The sequence below is a fragment of the Apaloderma vittatum genome, unplaced genomic scaffold, assembly GCF_000703405.1.
Source record: "Apaloderma vittatum isolate BGI_N311 unplaced genomic scaffold, ASM70340v1 scaffold2268, whole genome shotgun sequence".
Taxonomy (NCBI): domain Eukaryota; kingdom Metazoa; phylum Chordata; class Aves; order Trogoniformes; family Trogonidae; genus Apaloderma; species Apaloderma vittatum.
The window spans coordinates 1,369-20,035 of NW_009731082.1; the positions used below are offsets into that span (position 1 = coordinate 1,369).

General features: G+C 40.2%; 1 protein-coding gene across 1 annotated transcript in view; it reads right to left on the bottom strand.

Moving 5' to 3' along the window:
* Positions 1 to 1,586: 1,586 nt before the first annotated feature.
* Positions 1,587 to 18,667, bottom strand: part of LOC104278147 (glutamate receptor-interacting protein 1-like) — a gene marked incomplete at its 5' end in the record, with an annotated part of 26,707 nt that continues 9,626 nt past the window's right edge. Inside the window, 6 exons of the mRNA XM_009875039.1 lie at positions 1,587 to 1,820; positions 2,431 to 2,577; positions 9,481 to 9,714; positions 12,157 to 12,268; positions 14,641 to 14,841; positions 16,527 to 16,680. Coding sequence (XP_009873341.1) covers positions 1,587 to 1,820; positions 2,431 to 2,577; positions 9,481 to 9,714; positions 12,157 to 12,268; positions 14,641 to 14,841; positions 16,527 to 16,680 — 1,082 coding nt within the window. The remainder of the gene's footprint in view (positions 1,821 to 2,430; positions 2,578 to 9,480; positions 9,715 to 12,156; positions 12,269 to 14,640; positions 14,842 to 16,526; positions 16,681 to 18,667) is intronic.

Sequence of the window (18,667 nt, forward strand, 5' to 3'; positions counted from 1 at the left end):
TTATAAAGTAGGAAAATGCTCTCATTTTTCATGTCTTTAAATCACTGTTTATTTCAATTTATACAGTTTTTCCATACAAATATTTGCAACAGCTTAAATTTCAAAAAAACCATAACATAGACGATAAATATCATGCTATTAAAGTATTAAATTTGTACAAAAATACTTTACAGTTTAATACTTAATTTGTTACAAATAAAAATACATATTTAAGTGACTCATGAACTTTTTTTTAACTTTTTTTTTATGATTCAGCTTTGAATGTCATTCTGACCTTTTCTGGCAGTGCTGAAATAGAAATCAGAGCTACTTGTGTGTGCAGGGCAGGTGAGCTTGTTCATGTATTGGAAACAGCAACAGGAATACAGTTAAACAGTTTAAATTGACCAGCAACAACTCCTTAAGGTGATTGCTTAAATATGGAGACTCTACAAATGTACAAATCCAGTATCTTTATATTCACCAATAACAAGAATTACCAATAACAACTTGAATACCGGAATGAACCAAAGCAGCTGCTGGTGAGCCTATAAAGCAACTGGCAGTATTTTATTGCTTGGGGGCAGAGGAGAGAATTCGTGTGATGTGTTTGTAAAATATATTTACAATATTAAGTTCTAAAAACGTGTCGCAGGGGGTAATGTTTCTCATAAAGAAGGCTGAAAACAAAGCATAGTAAATGGAACTTTTGTTCCTTCAAGAAATTGTTTGACATAAAAAGCTCAGGTGTGACAGTACAAGTTTACAGATTTATGGATCGTTGAAGACCTTTTGTACCGATCTTCCACTGACATAGTTTTAAAAAAGCCATTTTCCTTTAAAAGCCTTTCTAATTTGTCTGAGCTCCTTTCAGTTGTACTCCTGTCAGTAATCTTCTTCCAGAGGAAGATTACTAACATTAACAAAGTCTCTGCTTAAAAATCCCCACAGGTCGCAAGACATACTGTTAAATATTTCATTGCATAGGGAATAACATGGGTTCTAATGGAATTTACCAGAGTGGGGGAGTCAGGTTCACCGCATACTGCAGCTTCCTACACGGCTTTTGTTAAAACATCCACACTGCTCTATCTGTAGAACGCATCCTTCTTGTCAGCAGAATAAAGATCCCCCAGAATTACCCATGCAGCCAACAAGAAAACTCAGTGCAGGACTGCCTGGTCCATCAGACAGCTCCTTTATGATAAAATGTTTTAAAACAGACCAACCACGACGTGGACACCACTGTTGGCAGAGGTTAACTCCATGCTTTTCCCTCAAACAGCAGCTGCCGATGTAGGGAGAGGAACATTTAAATCACATTTAAAATATCTCCCCAGTTTCTTATTTGTGGGGGGGAAGGCCCATACAACTTTTCATACTGTTGCTAATGCTAGACTGTTTAGAATGGAATGACTTGACTTAATGAAGAATTAAACCTTTTCAAAAGTAACCATGAATTAACAGAAGCCTTGAGACAGACAGACTGACCTCCTGTGCTTTTTACTGTTACTTAGCATCCGAGCCTCAACCTCAGAGAAATCTTAAAGGGATTTAGCACCATAATTTTCTTTCATTACCAAAAGTCCTACTAAAACGATTTTCTGCTATAATGTATTTGTAGGATCCCGTGTCTCTGTATTAACATTAGTGTGTCCGCTGTGTTGAAGGAAGGCGTTATTCTGATCGTTCCACTCTCCGCTTGCTGGAGTCTGTTCCAAGTTTCCTTTCTGAGATGCCAGCGGATTTCTGCTAATCACCAGTTCCAGCTTGTTGCCAGATTCCGCTATGAGGGGCACAACGAGACAGCAGTCAAAGTCCCTGGTGCGAACGTGGTTTACCTGAATGATCAGAAGATTGATTTTTGTTATCGTTTTAGGAAAAAGAAATGAGATCACACAAGAAACAGATTCATCCTCGAGCCTGTGGAACTGGTTTTAAATAGTCGCAGTACAGAATTTGTCTATACAAGACTATTTAACGATGGTGTCTGGACTGAGGACACCAGTTAAGTATTAGCAGAATGTAGCTAAAGTGGGCATATTTACACTGGTGACAGATGTTGGCAGCTGTCACAGTGCCCACTCCATAAATGAAATTTAACAGCACACAGTTTTTCTCTCTTTCACTGTGTTCGTTAGTTTAAATACAACAGATCACATCCAAAAGTTCAGTTCGGCTCTTCTCTGATTTTAATTAATATATAAAGTATTTTATTAGACTAGTTGACAGAAAATTGTTTTTTTAACATCACAGTCCAACGTGGCATTGTCGGTAGTGCCATGGTCAGTATTACATTACTACAAGTCTGTCAGTCAGCAGCTTGGATTAAGCACATAACAGTTCTCAAGTCTGTACCAAGAACAGCAAAAATTACAAGTCTGGAAATGCCTTGGGAAATTCCAGCTTCCCAGTGAGCATGCTAAACCTGTGTGGGGCCAGAAGCCTTACCTGTAAAAGTCTGTCGTAGGGTTTTAAACCTCCCAGATCGCCAGGGCCAGCTGGTCGAATATTTTTAACATACACGCCTTTTTCCAGTAAACCATCTGAGACACTGAACCCAAAGTCGTCTCCATCAGAGTCCTTGTACAAAGTTACCTGTGGAGGTGACGTGATATGACAGGATCAGGAAAAAACAAACAAATAAAGTTTGTCCACAGTGCTACAAGCACTAGGTAGGCTTTCTTCCTCGTGTGTTTTGTTTTTTTGTGCTTGGTGGGTTGTGTATTGTTTTTTTTTTTACATTAGCGAGCTCACTTAACTAGTTACAGTATTGTGACGGTCTCTATTTTGAAATTATATTAATATTCTTAGAAGCCGCATTATTCTTCAGTGATAAACAGCCCTTTTAGCTAGAAATTTGTGCTTTTTATTCCCACCTGTTGTGGTGTGTTTTGAGATTTGATTTATTGCTACCTTGTTTCCTAGTTGCCAGGATCTGAATACAAGATCAAGTTTAGCTTTGCTTCACAGGTCAGGACCTCGCCTCAACCAAACAACTGGTGTTGTATCTTGCAGGTTTTCCATAGGGCGTAAATACCACCAGAACCTTCAGCTGCAGCCAGCCTGGTGCTCAGTATAAGAGTTCTAACGCAGTCTTTTTAAGAAATACAAATAAGGCTCCTCCAGAAAGAGCATGCAGGGTGTTCTTACGGTTACATGGCCAAGAGATTGTCATTCAAAAGCAGGAAACAGAACTTAATAAAGCTGCTAGGAGAAGGCTTCTCAGGTATTCAAGAGATCGAGCCCTTACAGGTAACTTTGTGAATTCACTTAGTCGATAGAAAAGGATTCAGAGATGTCTTTGTGGTACGTTTAGGTTTTTATTGCTACAAATTGTTTTTTTCTTTATTGCTTTTCCCTCACATCAGGAGTGTAGACCTACGCAAGTGAATTGTGTGAGTCAATAGTATGACATCTGACTGACACTGATACAAAACGTGCGTGCAGATACAGTCACGCAGTCAAAACTGTGCTTTTACTGCTACAGCTTATGTCACTTTGGGTTTAAATGACTGGTTCAAAACTATGTCTTGAACTGATAAAGTGACAACATTTAGAGAGCTCTGTAATTTTATAATGGCTTGGTGCCAGTAACGCTTCATGTGCTGAATCCTCCTGTGTGCCAGCCACTGAATTTCTGCCTGGTGTTTCTAAATTACAGAATAATTCAAATTGGTGGAGACTTTAGGAAGTCTCTAGTCCAACCTCCTGCTCAAGGCAGGGCCAAGACCGAATTCAGATCAGGCAGCTGAGGGCTTGGTCAGTATTTCATAGAAGAATGCCAAGGCACAGCACTGCCGGGCACCACCCTTTGTTGGTGCTGCCATCGGAAAGCTCCTGAGATCCTGCCTTAACTGACATTGTGAAGAGGTAGGCAAGAACACACAAGGTTGTCTCAGAACAGGAGTGAAGTATTTGGTCATATCAATGAAGAGCACAGATAGTTGGGTGTTTCTTTTTTTTTTTTTTCCCAGTTGCTGCCATTTTCCTGAATTTACTTGGCTTTAGTGGAATAGCAAAAGTGCTTTAACCAGAATGAAAAAACTCACTAGTAAGTTTGGCAGCAACAGCTCAGAGAAGTAAGCTAGGACACCGGCTGCTGCAGTCTTAGCACTGTTTCATCCGCAGACACGGACCATGCATCACTGGGCTGCTGCAAAAACATCTCTCATGCCATGGTAAGTGCAAATCCCTCACTTTACACCAGTTCATCCTCCTCCCATGTTTTTCTCCATCTGTCCAGTACAGCAACACAGAAAGCCAGCCCTAATGGCCCGTTAGCTAAGCCGAAGGCTTTCTCCCTGCCAGTGACTGTTTCTCTTATTTGGGTATGAGCTGTGATTTTACATTTCCCAGGGGCTGCTGTGTTTAAGCTGTTTGTCTTCTCTTTGCCCATCTTCCCCCAAAACAAGTTGTGGCTGAACCTGTCATACTTCTCTCCACCTCAGTGTGAATTTTAGGAGTCAAGGGGCATGTTAGCTACTGAAAAACCCATCTTTGAATTCAAAATAATTAACCTCATCATGATTTTAATTTGTATCAATAGCTGCTGTACCAGCAGGACTCTGGGAAACTTCTAATAATTTGTTATTGACAGAGGCTTTTGTTTGTGATATCAGAGCGTAGCTAACATGGCTTCAACCTGAAGCACGTTTGAAGCTGCTATGGAAGTGCTGTAGGACTACCATTCTAGCAAGACTGAAGAAGTTAATAACGGAGGGAGATCTATTTTATTGACCAATGTGTGTATTTCCTGGCAAGAATGAAAAATAATTAGCACTGGACCAAGACACAAATGTTCTTTGCACAAGGTAACTTTTTTCCATACCGTCACAGAGGATAGGAATGCTTGAAAAGTAAATGTAAAAATGGGATAAAGTGCCTAGAAGGAGAAGACTTACTTAAAATACTATGCATTGTTCTAGCACAGACGGCACAATTTTTAAAAGGAACATCTTCATTTTTCACTTTTTCTTTTCCCCCGTTTGTCTTCCTTCAGATACTGGAGTTAAGTGGAGCTGGATGCAACCTCACATGAACTACAAAAACGTGAAATTGGACTCTCTGAAGTCATCTAGTTTTTATTCTTCCCCTAAGGCAGGATCAGCTGCATCTAACCCATTTCTGAGAGACATGTATCTGGCCTGTTTTTTAAAATCTGCAGTGGTGGAGGCTCCACCGTCTATTAAAATAATCCCCTCCTATGCTTCAGATGTTCTCCTTCAGTCTAAACTAAATTGCCCTTGCAGAGAGTTAAGCTGCTGCTACAGAGAACAAGATCACTTTATCCTCTCCTTCTCTACAGCAATGTGAAACAAGGATTGTTTCTCTCTGGGCTCTGTTCAGTGGGTTAGCACCCTTCTTCGATTTTCAGACCCCAAACTGGATATTCTTTTACAGTCAAGACTTTATCAAAGCCAAACTAAAGTGGAGAATAATTCTGTGTGTAGTATAGATGGTGGTTCCATTTGTATAGTCTAGGACAGTGTTGCTTTTTCCCTATTTTTAGTGAGTGGTCTATGAGCAAACAAAACACATACAAATCCTGTTCTACGGATCTATAGGAAGTGCCAGCCCACATTTGCTCACCTTATCCTGTGTCTTGTCTCTAATAACTGCCCAGGGAACGCACACACTACACAGTGCCCAGCTTGTGAGTCAAAAAATGGAGCATTGCAAGCGATAAGGGCCATGGAAGAGGAGTTTTGCTGCAGAGGTGGAACAGTGACGCATGGAGGGCTGCAGGACCTGAGAATCATCATCCCAAGTCTTTCATTGCCTGCCTTGTTGTCCAGGTTGGACTTTCCTGATTTATATGGCCCAGGTCTCTGAGAGAGAATTAGTCATTATCCTGCAATCCGTTTATGGATGGAAGTGTTTTCTCATTTCTCCTTAGATCTACGTACCTTAAAATATTTTAAAAACCTGTTTTCCTTACGGCTGTCTATCTTCTCTTGACATTTTGGTTTATTTAACAGGAGCTCAGAAATTAAAGAAACTGATACTAACTCACTTAGGGGATGAGGCTGCAATTTAATTTTGTTACATGTTTGAAAGCTGTCAATTTTTTAGGTGGAAGTCATCTGCTTTTTTTGTACTATAGGTTACAAATTTGGGGCTATTTCTTTTCAGGGCAGCATGTATTCTTGAAAAGGAATCTCAAAGTAAACTCTGCTATCTGAAACACCCAGATTTTTATTTAATAACGGGTAGGGTCAAAGCCTTACCACCTTGTTTTCTCATCTTCACTTGCCAGTAGCCCTGTCTGAAGGGTATGAGACTGCAGACAATTCATGCAACACCTAAATCATGCTTCTTTATCTGCACTCCTGATCACAACTGTTTGGAAGGTTTGATCTCAACAGCAAATTCTCCATCATGGGCAATTTGTTAGACTTTTAAATTTACATCAGGAGCCTGAGGGAAAAATAAAGCCAAAATGGAAATTTTATTCATATTTCATAAGCAATTAAATAGTTAGAAATTTTAAACAGAGACTTGCAAGTTTTGAGTCTGATTCTGTGCCTCTCTTCCCTCTCAAATTTATGGGAAAATGCTTTATTTAAATTCATACATCTTGCACAGATCAGCTACTGACTGTAATTTTAGGTTAATGACTACTTGCAATAATAATAATATTGAAAAATTATCCGAAGTCTAGTGCATATTTTTGCTCTTAGAGGAATACGAGCTCTATGAAACTTTAAAAAAATGGTCCGCTATGATTTTTAGAAAAATATTAGTCTATATGCTTACCTAGGTAGATTAAATCAATTAAAAGGCATTAATTAAATTTAGGTACTGACATAGCAATGTGCTATCAAGTTAAATTAAATTTTACTTATTAAACTACCTAGAACAAATGTTTTAAGAGATTCGTACAGTAGTTACCTCAGGACAAAGACGGTTCGAGTACATGTTTGGTGGCTGTAACACAGTGAAGTGAGAAGGAGCAGTGAACTATTCAGGTTAACCTGCTGCAAAGTTTGCAGCATTCAACAAAATAATCCCCAGGGCTGTGTTACCTTTGACAGGTGTATATCTGAGAAGGACAAGCCAGTAATGTCATCTGCTCACCATGTTGTTCCCGGTTTGTCTTTGGAGCCTGAGCAGTTTTTGTCTAGTCTTATTCTCTCTTACCTTATACAGTCAGACTGGCTACCGACGCATTTAATTTCTATGTATGGCTTTTCTGGGGGTCCAATCACATATTCTCGCTCTCTCACAATCAGATTATGAAAAGCCAGTGGTGCATTGACCGTAACTGTGTCACTTTCTGCAATCAAACTCAAGGTATGAACTCTGATCTATAGCGCACGTTGGCCCTCAGCTGGCAGGCTCACTGAGACACACTGAGAGAGCAAACACGCACCTGCCCCATCCTGCCGAAATAACTGGGAAAACTCAGCAGCATGCAGCCAAATACATGCTTGAAAATCTTGCTGAGGCAAGTCTTAGGCAAACTATGTCTTAGCTTTTACTTCGAAGACTGTTTATACCATCACAGTTTTCAAAACCAGCTCTTAGTTCACTGGTTGTCCCATCAGTGAAAGACATTTCTGATTAAGACATTTGCCTGCAGAGGGCAGAGCATATTTGCCAGTAAGATCTGTTAACAAAAAATACTTGAGTCGAGCATTTCTCTGACAGTTAAGTCATTCCTGTGGCATTGCAGCTCTTCTGAAAGACTATCATTGGACAAGCTGTCCATGAGAAACAGCAACTGAACAGGTTGTTACTGTTAAACTAGAGGTTGAATATGAAAAGGAAGGAGAGATTTGACACACAAGAACCAGTAAGAAGACTACAAAATAAGAGCTTGCGAAGACAGGCACGAATACAAAATTAGCCCATGATGCTTGGGTTAACCCACATGAGTGATCAAAGGGGCACAAGCCCACTTTGGTGACTGAGATTGTAAGATATGGTCACTGGTTCCATTTTAACTTCGACAGCTATAAGGATCTGGAAAATCCTTGATGCAGGATCAACTTTTAGTTTTTTAGAACGGAAGTGACTCTTTCTAGATGACAGAACAAGAAAACTCAGTATCACTTGAACAGACAGGAGAAAACTGGGTATATTGTCTGAACAAAACCTGGAAATTACTAAGCCAGAAGGTCACAGCAATCTTAAAAAACAGAGAACTGAAGAGAGAGAAGGCTCAATGACAGGGTACTTTTTACTGCCCAGGACTCTCAAGAACTAGCAGCTATCACAGAATACTAACTCATTAATAGAAATCTGGCTCCTCCTTTCCAGGAAAAGATTTATTTTATCAATCATGGAAGAGTGATTTTATAATCCACAGCTGAAAACTGTGCCATTGCTGAATGTGAGCATGCCATGAAATGCCTACTGGCGTAGTTTTGTTTTATATCTCAAATTTACTTGCCACTCAGGAAAACTCAGCACCGTAACTTACTCCATTAATTGCCTCCCATCAAGCTGGAAATACAAATAGCTTAAAACTATCACAACACATCCTATTGATCGTTTATGCTGGCAAAGGATTCATTTTTTGCATATGAGATCCACTCTCTGCTGCCTTCTACAAACACTCATTTAGTCCATCCTCAGTGAATCCTTACTCATCTAAACTGAATGAACCACAAACCAAACTCAGTCAAACCCACGGGGTCTGGAAACCAAACCGACTCTCTTGAGAAGGACAACATATGACATCTTAACAAAATTTTTCCATGCTTCTGCCTGCTCTCTGGGAAGATCCTTGGACCTTTAAGAGGGTGGTGCAGGGAGGAGATGAGAGGCTCAGTTCCGACAATGAGAACAGCATTACAGTGTCCTCCAAAGTTCTGGAAACTGGTTACTGTTATTGCCTCACTGGACCTGAGACCTAAGCTGGTGGAGTGTTCACTCTGCATATCTAAAGATACTTTCTGCAGTACTTCCTTGGGGTGCAGAGGCACCTTTGTATCACCATGTGATTTCAACAGCCCTGAGCAGTGAGAAGTTGCACAGACTGGAGATTGTTTATCTTTTTTTTACAGGCAATGAATTGAGAAGAGAAGCAATAGCTAATTTCAAATAACATTCTATATTATGTACATCAGGTCTCATGTATTTGATTCAAAATGAGTGTTAATTTGGAAAAAGACCAATGGGAGCCCCAAACTCTCCTGAGTGATTTCCTAAAGAAATGTATTTTCTAGAAATTAAATTTTGCTTTCTTAATGAACACATTTTGCAGAGATGAGTTATTGGTATTGTCAATTCAAATTACCAGTGGATCCTCCTTGTAAAAGAGCAGTCCCTTTTGAGGATTTATTGGAAAATGAAATTTTAGACAAGGATGCATCTTATTTGTTTGTTTCCCCCACAAGGATATATCATTTATGTGTTTGTAAGAACTAATATGCACAGCCCCCAAATTATAACGGTGGAGTCATTACAAAAAATGCTTACTGTATTGCCATATAATTAGATTCCATACACTGAATATATTATTTTGAAGCTGTCAGAAGAAAAATTACAGACCTTGTGTAACTCCACGGGAGTTGGTGACATGATTTCCTTCATTTCTTGCTTAAATTTTCTCAGAACCATGGACTTTCTCCCCACATCTGATGGCAAGGTGTTGCTACGAGTGGCTTGACTGTAATGTGGCCTTACAGTACTTCTTTCCTGGAAGCTGGCTTGTCTTCCCAGCTGGTTACGAGGTTGTGGGTTTTCCTGATTCAAACTCATTGTACTTCCTGACATAATTGTGGCCTAGAGCATTAATGAACAGGTTAATTTTTAACAGAGAATGGTGGTTAAGCAGTAAGTGATTAATTCATCGCAGCAGGAAAAACATCTCTATTCTTTGTTAGAACACAATCACTCAGGGCATAGCAAAAGGCAAGAGGATAGATGTTCAATCTGCTTGCAAGTCACTCTAAAATAAAGGACCACAACAAAACACAACGACAATAACAGAACCCTATGGGCAAAAGTTTTCAGACGGCATTTCAAACTAAAATACTGAGCACTAGAATGGCTGTGCTTGTAAGCTAGTCCCCTGGCAGACCGAAGAGTGTGTAGTATAATTGCTTATTTCAAAAATATTTTACCACATAAATAAAATGACTTGTAAAAGTTGCGGCATAATTGCGTTTGTTGGAATTGGAGCTATAGGAAGGCATTTACAATTCAGACTAGGTTAAAAAAAAAAAAAAAGTGAGTCAGCAGAATAGGTTGGCAGCTTTAGAGTCAGCACCGGCAAAGAGTGTTCCTGGATACCATCCCAGGCTGGGGAAATCTCAGTGCAGGTAAGCTCACTGCTGCCTGGAAAGAAACTTTGCATAACATGCATATTCCAAGAGGAACTGTCTCAGCTTTGCACTAATACTTCAGAGATATAAGCCTCTGAAAGAGTGCTGGTTTTGATCTCGGTCAAAGCCAGCCTTTTATGTCGGATGCAAGAATATGTGGAGGGTGAAATCTTGAAAGACGACCATAACCTGAACTCTGACTGGGACAAGATGCAAGGCAGCCTGCTTCAAAATGAGAAGCAGAAATGAAGGCGGGGGAAATAAGGAGAAAACAGGCAAATAAATATTTGCTTCTGACTCTGGCTGTGTCTGTCACTATCCTTTCTCTCAGGTCCAGCACTACTTTCCCTAAAAGATAATATATTGTAGCCTTAACAGTCTCTCTTATGCTCAATAATGACTGATATTGCTGCCTGATGGAGCAAAAGCATCCAGACGACTTGGCAAACAACAGTCTTTGCTCTTTGGCTGAAGACCTTGAAATGAAAAACGATAAAGAGACCTTGACTTCGCAAAGGCACTTCATAAAATAGAGGCATTGCCTTTCTCAGCATCCTGACATACTGAACGAGTCTTGCTTCCTTTTCAGAGCTGTGGGTTGCGCAACAAGGCAATGCTATAAGTGACACAGCACCTGCAGTTCTGAATTTTGCTTTTGTGAAAGGCTGAGGAAAATTCAACGTGTTCAAGTAACTGAATTCTGGTCAGCATGAATGATCTATTTCCATTTTGGTATTATCTATTCACATATCTTTTTTTTCTGCTCTGGATATTGAAAATTGCAAGAGAAGCCTGCAGTGCTGAACCATATCTATGGAATTAAACCAGTGTAACATTTTCTCCTACATTTCTCTGGTTTGCAGTAACAAATACACGAGAATCACATTTTGCTACCCATAGGTGCAATACAAAAGTCGTAAATTTGAGGAAGTAAATTAATCTGAGCTGAAAAACTTTCACCCAGTTATGCCATTCACATTCCTCCTGGCTGCTAAAGGACTTCATATAACATAAAAATGAAAATGAGATTCTGCCAGTTTTGCAGCTCCAGGAATTTAAAAGAACATAAAAGAAAATATTTTAGGACCTTTCATTTTGTAGCTTTAAGTAGCAGTATAATCTTAATTGTTCTGCTTAGACAACTTAGAGAAAAGGTGATTAGAAAAATGAAAGACCCAAAGTTACTCTGTCTCTGTTCCCTTCCCCCTATTCTGCCCTTGCAGTCTAACATGAAGCACAGTTAGTTTTGTGATTAACTTCAGGACGAAACGTGAAGAATTGTACGTAGTCAAGAAATCATCGTATAACAAACGTTTCTCACATTGGCAGCTTTTTCTGCAGAGTAGCAATACTATAGGTAAACATTTTGAGAAGGCGATTTTCTTTTATGTTCGTCTTAATCAAATTAAGTTTCGATTCAAAAAGACAACCTACAACATGCTAAGAAAAGCTGCATAAAGCGTCTGTTGGAGAATGAGATGCATTGCTGCAAGAAGGTTATGCCCACTTCAGAAGTTCTGCGCCATTTGCTGCCTGTGCAGACAGCATCAATGGTGATGCACAGCAGAAGCTGCAAGTCAAAAGCTCTGGGGTGAACATGTTTATAGAGTTTTGGTGGAGTTGTACGAAAGAAAACAGCTCTGGTTAGGGGCGGGGGAGGCAGCTGCACAAGCAAAAATATAAAGGTAAAGGGTAGGTACCAAGAGAGTCATGTTTCTCAAACACAGACGCCTGTCAGCCTTGTCCTGTGGAGAGGGGTTAAAGCTTTTAAATGAATTAGTGTGATTAGTGCAACTTAAAAGAAAAAGGAAAAAAAAAAGAAGAAAATAAAATGAATGTAAATCAAACTCAAACCATTATATTTCTCTATAATTGGAAAGAAACGTTAAGATTGTTCTACCTCTAGTTCCCTCAGAATTCCTGACTGGCCACAGGTCTCTAAATCCTCCAGAGCCTGAGACCAGAAATTTTCCTCCTGGTCAGCCTCGGTGTTATCATGGGTACCTGTGAAGCTAGATTTACAATGAGAGGTTAAAAAAAAAGTGGACTTTTTTTCCCCTCTAGAAATATATTTTATACATGTGCCTTGCCACAGATTGCAACTTGAATGAGAGAACATTACAGTAGGTAGGCAGGAGAGTGGGGAAGAGTTGCTGATTGGGAGAGGCTGGATGGACATGCAGAGCACATGACAGACAGGTCTTCTCATAACCTGGCAGTCGCTAGCAGCTGGCAGGATCTGAGCAGCGAGTTATTCAGTAAGGACATAAACAGATTCCAAGAACAACTCAATATACATTTTTACTGGATCGAAACTGGGATGTCCCTATGAAAATTAATGGTCCAACCAATAGCTGTGTGCAGAGCTGGTCCATGAAATGAGTATTTGCAGTAAAACCTTACAGCCTCACAGACTTATCCCAGGGAATATGAAAAGAGCTCTCGTTTTTCCAAACAGCATTTTCCAAAAGGGGGATGGGTGGTGCTTTTTACCCACTTCCTTCAGCCTGAACTGCATTTATCAACATCAATTTAAGCCCACCTGACTGCTGCCGTATGAACTGCTCCAGTCATTTCATTCACAAACGCCAAGAAACCTTTAGGGATGCAACTGTCTTGCATGGAGACTTAGTTCTCTGGTGTTTCAAAAACACAACTGAGTCTTATTTCTAGCACTCTTGACCAAGATATGGGTGATGGCGATGCTTAGGAAAGTTACCCAGTAAGGGAGGTCTGATAAAAACCCCACCAACTTTGGACTGCAGCAACACAGCCCAAAGCAACACCATTACAGTGTGTGCCTGTGTGGGGAGGAAGCAGGTGTGTTTTGCTGTCTTAGCAAGGAGAATCAGCTCAACAAAGGTTCATACAAGCGTCAGCACCACTGCACGGGAGAGGGCTGATTTATGTGAGAGGCACAGGGGAAGGATGAGGAAGGAAAGAATGAGAATTCGCCCTTTGGGTGGCAGCAAGCTGTTACTTTGGAGCACCTGCCCATGGAGTGCAGCTCATGGTGCTTAAAAGCACATAAACAGAGCAAATGCTATTAGGGAAGCATCTGAGGCCTGGCTTGACAACCAATGTATTACTGAGAGCAGCATGAATGTATAACGCTGTTAACAGAATAGCTTTTAAACAGGAGAATTGCCCAGCACAACGGACGACAGCCTGAATGTTCCACACACATGATACTTCGCCTCAGAGATGCTTTCTTACAGATACGATCAGTCAAGCAGACAACGGTCAGCCAGTTCAATCTCTTATTGCAATGATTCTCCATCTAGCATCAGTGTCTCTTCTGAGATATTGCAGTAGATACACAGCAAGGGTGAGAATACCTACTCAGGTCACAGGTGCAATTCCTCCCAGGCAAGATAAGAAAGTATTTAAAACATGATTTTAGAAAGATCCTCAACTGCTGAAATTAGCTCTTTCAATAAACCTAACCAGTTGTTTTAATAGCCAATGCTGAACATAGACTAACTTATCCACTACAATACCTTTCTTTATATTGCATACTAATACTATAATAAAAAATAGAACTTGAGTTAATCAACAGGATTATCTGAAGCAACTGTCTGTGACATCGAGGATGGGATTTCCTAGAACTGGAGGTCCACTTCTTCTCTGACTTCTGTGAAATCTGAAATCATGGTGTCTACACATGCGGACTTCTTTTCAGCTGAAGCAATTTCGTTTTCTGCCCTCACCTCCTCTTTTGCCTTTCCTCTGAGCCTTGTCTCCTCGTGTGTGAAATGCTCATCTTCTGCATCTCCAATACAGCCATGCAAGTAAACTGGTTTGTAGCTGAGCTCATGAACCAGAAAAAAAGAGGTACCAAAATATTTCTCATCTAGATGGCTTTTTTTTTTCTCCTGAAACCTGAGAGATTGATTTTATGTCATGTGAAATATTGTTTGACCTATAATGAATACATTTGGTTTTCTGATGCTTATTCAAAGAGCCATTAGAAATTTAGATGCATAAAAATGCTGAGGGGGAGGTAGTAGGACAGGTATGAAGAAACATTTTTTTTTTTAAATTCAGGAGGTGACAGGATGTTCTAGGACCTGACAGACTCATTTCTTTAAGTATTGTTTTAATGGGCAAAAAATTTTCCCTGGAGCAGGAACTACAAGAAACAGTGATAGGTAGACACCAGGCTACAGAGTGGCTTAAGCTCTGGTTTCATTTGCTTTCTAATTGCAATTTCATTGTTACTCAACAGCATGTTAATGACGCGTTTTCTGCTTTTACCCTGTTTTTCTCCTTTTTCTCACTTCAACTGTTTTTCTTGCCCCTCCAAATCCCCGACCCTCCCCACTCCCCTGCCTCCCACCTTAAGTCCACTGGATCTCACTGGAGTATACTCCTTGTTTCCTACCTGGGAGTATTCCACTCTTCCAGCTGTCCCCCACCTTTCCTTTGCCCACCAGAGGCACCTTTCCACATCTTGCCCTCTTTCTTCATGTTCCTGATGCTCTCTCCCCCTGATCTCTCTACAGAAGTTTGCTTTAAATGGTTTTCTTGGTTCTCTCCCAACATCTCAGTCTCCTTCTGTTGCCACATATTCTTGGAAGCTGTGCTACACAAAATAAAGGTAAGAGAAAAATACTTTTTAGTATTAGAGAAGAAGGTAAGTTCATTAGGCTTTTCTGGGGACTCATGTAACAGGCTGGAAGAACAGACACACCCTTCTCAAATACTCCAGCACATGGTATAGGAACACCATCAGGTGTGGTATATTTTACAGATACAAGGTTAAAATAATCATAATTTTAATTTGTGTCATATATCTCAGGTATAAGTCACACTGATAAGTAGAATAAGAATCTGTAAATGGTAGCAGAACACACGCTTTTCATTTAGAAGATTCGGTATTTTCCAATCCAGCTTCCTGGTTCACTTCTCATCAACTTTTTCAGTCCATTACTTACGTAACTGCAAAACAGTAGGTGTTCTGGAATTTAAGGCTGCATCTCATCTGAGAAACAAAATCTGGCCTTTAACTGTGATAAAGATGCTGCTATTGAATTAAAAATATTAACTTGCAAAGAATGGGAGGTATGAAGAAAACTATGGTAATTTCCTTTATTAAATATTATCCACTACTAGCTTCTAGTATGCTTCTGGCAAGTAGGGACCGAAAGAGCTGGGGGAACTGAGAGTTCACACTTTCCAGATCTTTGTTATCATCTTGCCAGACCTGTCTCCAGACAAAATGCCACCACGCAATCTGCTGTATCAGAGGATTTGTCATCTAGAATCTGAAAAGCAGCACTGGCATCTAAGCTTTGCCTTGATTTGTATTTCAAAGGTAACAGACTGGACTTTATGGATTTACTTATACAATGTGTTTATACAGGAACCAGAAAAGTATTCTTTAGTACTAAACTTGAATTTCTCACAGACTAGTATTTCATGCTCATTGTGCTGCTACACCAAGAAACTGTATTTGTCATGAAGGACAAGCATGTCTGCAGGTCCTGAGGATGGCTACAAAGAGCACAGAAATCTTTTTAACTGTGATGCACATCTTCCCTTGTCTGAGCAAGAACTGTTCTTTGCCAGGAATTACCCAAGTCTCTGCAGTGGTTCCACTGCCAGATCATCCTTAGAATAGAGAATAAGAGACTTCTGGGTCTTTCACTATCTCCAAGCATTGTCAGCTAAGCATTTTTCCCTCAGGAAGTTCTTCTGCCTGCAGTGAAATTAATTGAAAAGGATATTTATGTTTCAGAAGAAAAGGAATAAACGCATGGTAAACTACCACAGCTGTGGACAAGACATTTCTACCTGGATCACTTTGTTCTAATTGAATCACTGCAAATGTTTCAAGCACTTCTGGAAGAAGATTGTAATTTCTGCTTCTTGAAGAATTTTCATGGAAGACAGAAGATTAACAGTCCAGTTGTCTCTATTAGGTTTATTTTTGTGGAATGGAAACCAGAGCACATATTTTCTGAAGCTTACCCAAGGGAATCCCTAATTTTTTTGGTTTGTTTATTCTTAAGAGATAAACACTGTGGCTTTTTTTGTCTGAAGTAACTCAAAATAAATAAATGTCTTGGTTTTGGCATCATAATCTTCCATAAATGTTATTAATCTACATTACTAAGTTTCATGAAGTATAAACGCTGTATCTCATTTAAAGGGAGGGCTGTTAGAGCGGCATTAGAAATACAATTTCATTCCAAGACACCAAGCGTTCATTTCTGAGGCACTGCTGCCACTGCAAATCAGAAACCAGAAACTCATGTGGGAACTTACCTGCTTGCTGTAGGTCGGTCCCATTCTTCATCACTCAGCCCTGTATCATGGAATGGGTGGTTTCGTGGTTTGCTTGGAGGGGACAAACTGCTCTGTTTAGGACTCCTCCATTCATAGGCATTGAAGTTGTATCCTGAAGCCTGATAATTGTGTCCTAGAAGATGAATTATATATCTACAGCACTGTATATACTGTAATGGCAGAAAAGCACATCTCTGAAGCTGGGTTCTCTAGAACTTGGATGTGGTCTCATGATTGCTACCTTTCTTTTGCAGTAGTAGTCAGATTATTTATGACCTAAATTATGTCCGGAATTAGGTATGCTCTAGAGTGTCTCCTGTGAAATTGTATTGAAAGAAAAATCTTACATATACTAGCACTGTTCTCCTACTGTTTAGGTCTTAACTGCTTCTGATGTTTTGATATAGACATCTTCACAACTCATTGCTTTCCAATTCAACATCATGCATTTAATACTAGTGAATAAATCTCGTGTGTTATTGATGTGTTAACATGGTCATGTGCAACATGCGCAAAATTAAACCCAAGCTATTAAGAAAACCACGCTCAGACTTAGTGAAAGAAGCGTTTGCAAGGGATGCGCTAAAAAAAAACCCCATAAACCTGACTTTTCAGATGACTAGCAAGAAAGTTTTATCTTCCCTCTGGTAACTTTCTCAAATTTGGAAGCAAGGAAACAAAAAACTAGCGACGCATAGTGCCAATTATGCACAATACTATCAGCCTGTAGAATGGGTACCTAAATGCAAAGATTGTCACGGTGCAGTGGCTCCCAAGTGACCATTAACTGGAGGGCAGTGGTCTCAGCACTGCTGAGGCAAGGTCTCATTAATACAACAAAAGGCCCTTTTCTTGATGGGCACACACGTCCGGGACCAACACACACCCTCAGAAAGCTCCCCTTGCAGAAAATTATTTCTCCAGCAGCTACTTCCAAATATCTCAAAGCTGTGTCTAATGTGTCTGCTTTCCTAATCTGGAGCCTTCATTGAATGGCCTTTATATCTGAAGGGTTTATTTCTGCATGCTTTTATCATACAAGCAATGTTGGTATTAGTTCAATAGCTGGGGAGGGACTTTTTACAAGAGCATCCACTGACAGGACAAGGGGAAATGGGTTTAGGTTGAAGGAGAATAGATTTAGATTAGATTTTAGGAATAAATTCTTCAGTATGAGGGTGGCAAGACTTTGGAATAAATTGCCCAGAGATGTTGTGGCTGCCCCCTCCCTGGAGGTGTTCAAGGCCAAGTTGGACAGAGCCTTGAGTAGCCTGATCTAGTTGAGAGGCGTCCCTGCCCATGACAGGGAGGTTGGACTAGATGATCTCTAAGGTCCCTTCCAGCCTAGGCCATTCTATGATTCTATGATTCCAGAACCTGAAGGGGGCCTACAGGAAAGCTGGTTAGGGGCTGTTTACAAGGGCGTGTAGCAACAGGACAAGGGACAATGGTTTTAAACCAGAGCTGGGCAGATTTAGGTTAAACATTAGGAAGAAGTTCTTTACTATGAGGGTGGTGAGACACTGGAACAGATTGCCCAGAGAAGTGGTGGAAGCTCCTTCCCTGGAGACAGTCAAGGTCAGGCTTGACAGGGCTCTGAGCAACCTCATCTAGTTAAAGATGTCCCTGCTCACTGCAGGGGAGCTGGACTAGATGACCTTTAAAGGTCCCTTCTAGCCTAACATATTCTATGATTTTATTTCTTTAACTGAGCTAACCGTAATTTGAATTCCAAGTAGGAACTGGACAGTCTGGCTTCCAAGGGATGATGTATCAAGAACATCACATGAATCAGCTGATGCTGATCCAGTAAGCAAAATCCACTATGGTAGAGCTGCTCTCTCTATATATTTCATCTCGACATATTCCTATTCTGGCTCTAAAGTTCGCATTTTCTGACGTGCATATCGAATTAAGAAATTCTGCTTTGCTGATGACTAACAAATACCACTGCTGTCACCTCTCTGAAGAGCGCAATTTGCTTCCATAAATCAGTTGAGACCTGTCTCCTTCAAATCCCATGTAACTACAGAGTTGTGTCCATTTTCCAGCGAATTGGCAGACATTAACATACTCCCAGATTCTAGGAAAGGTTTTGGTTGTGAAAATGCGACTGCTGT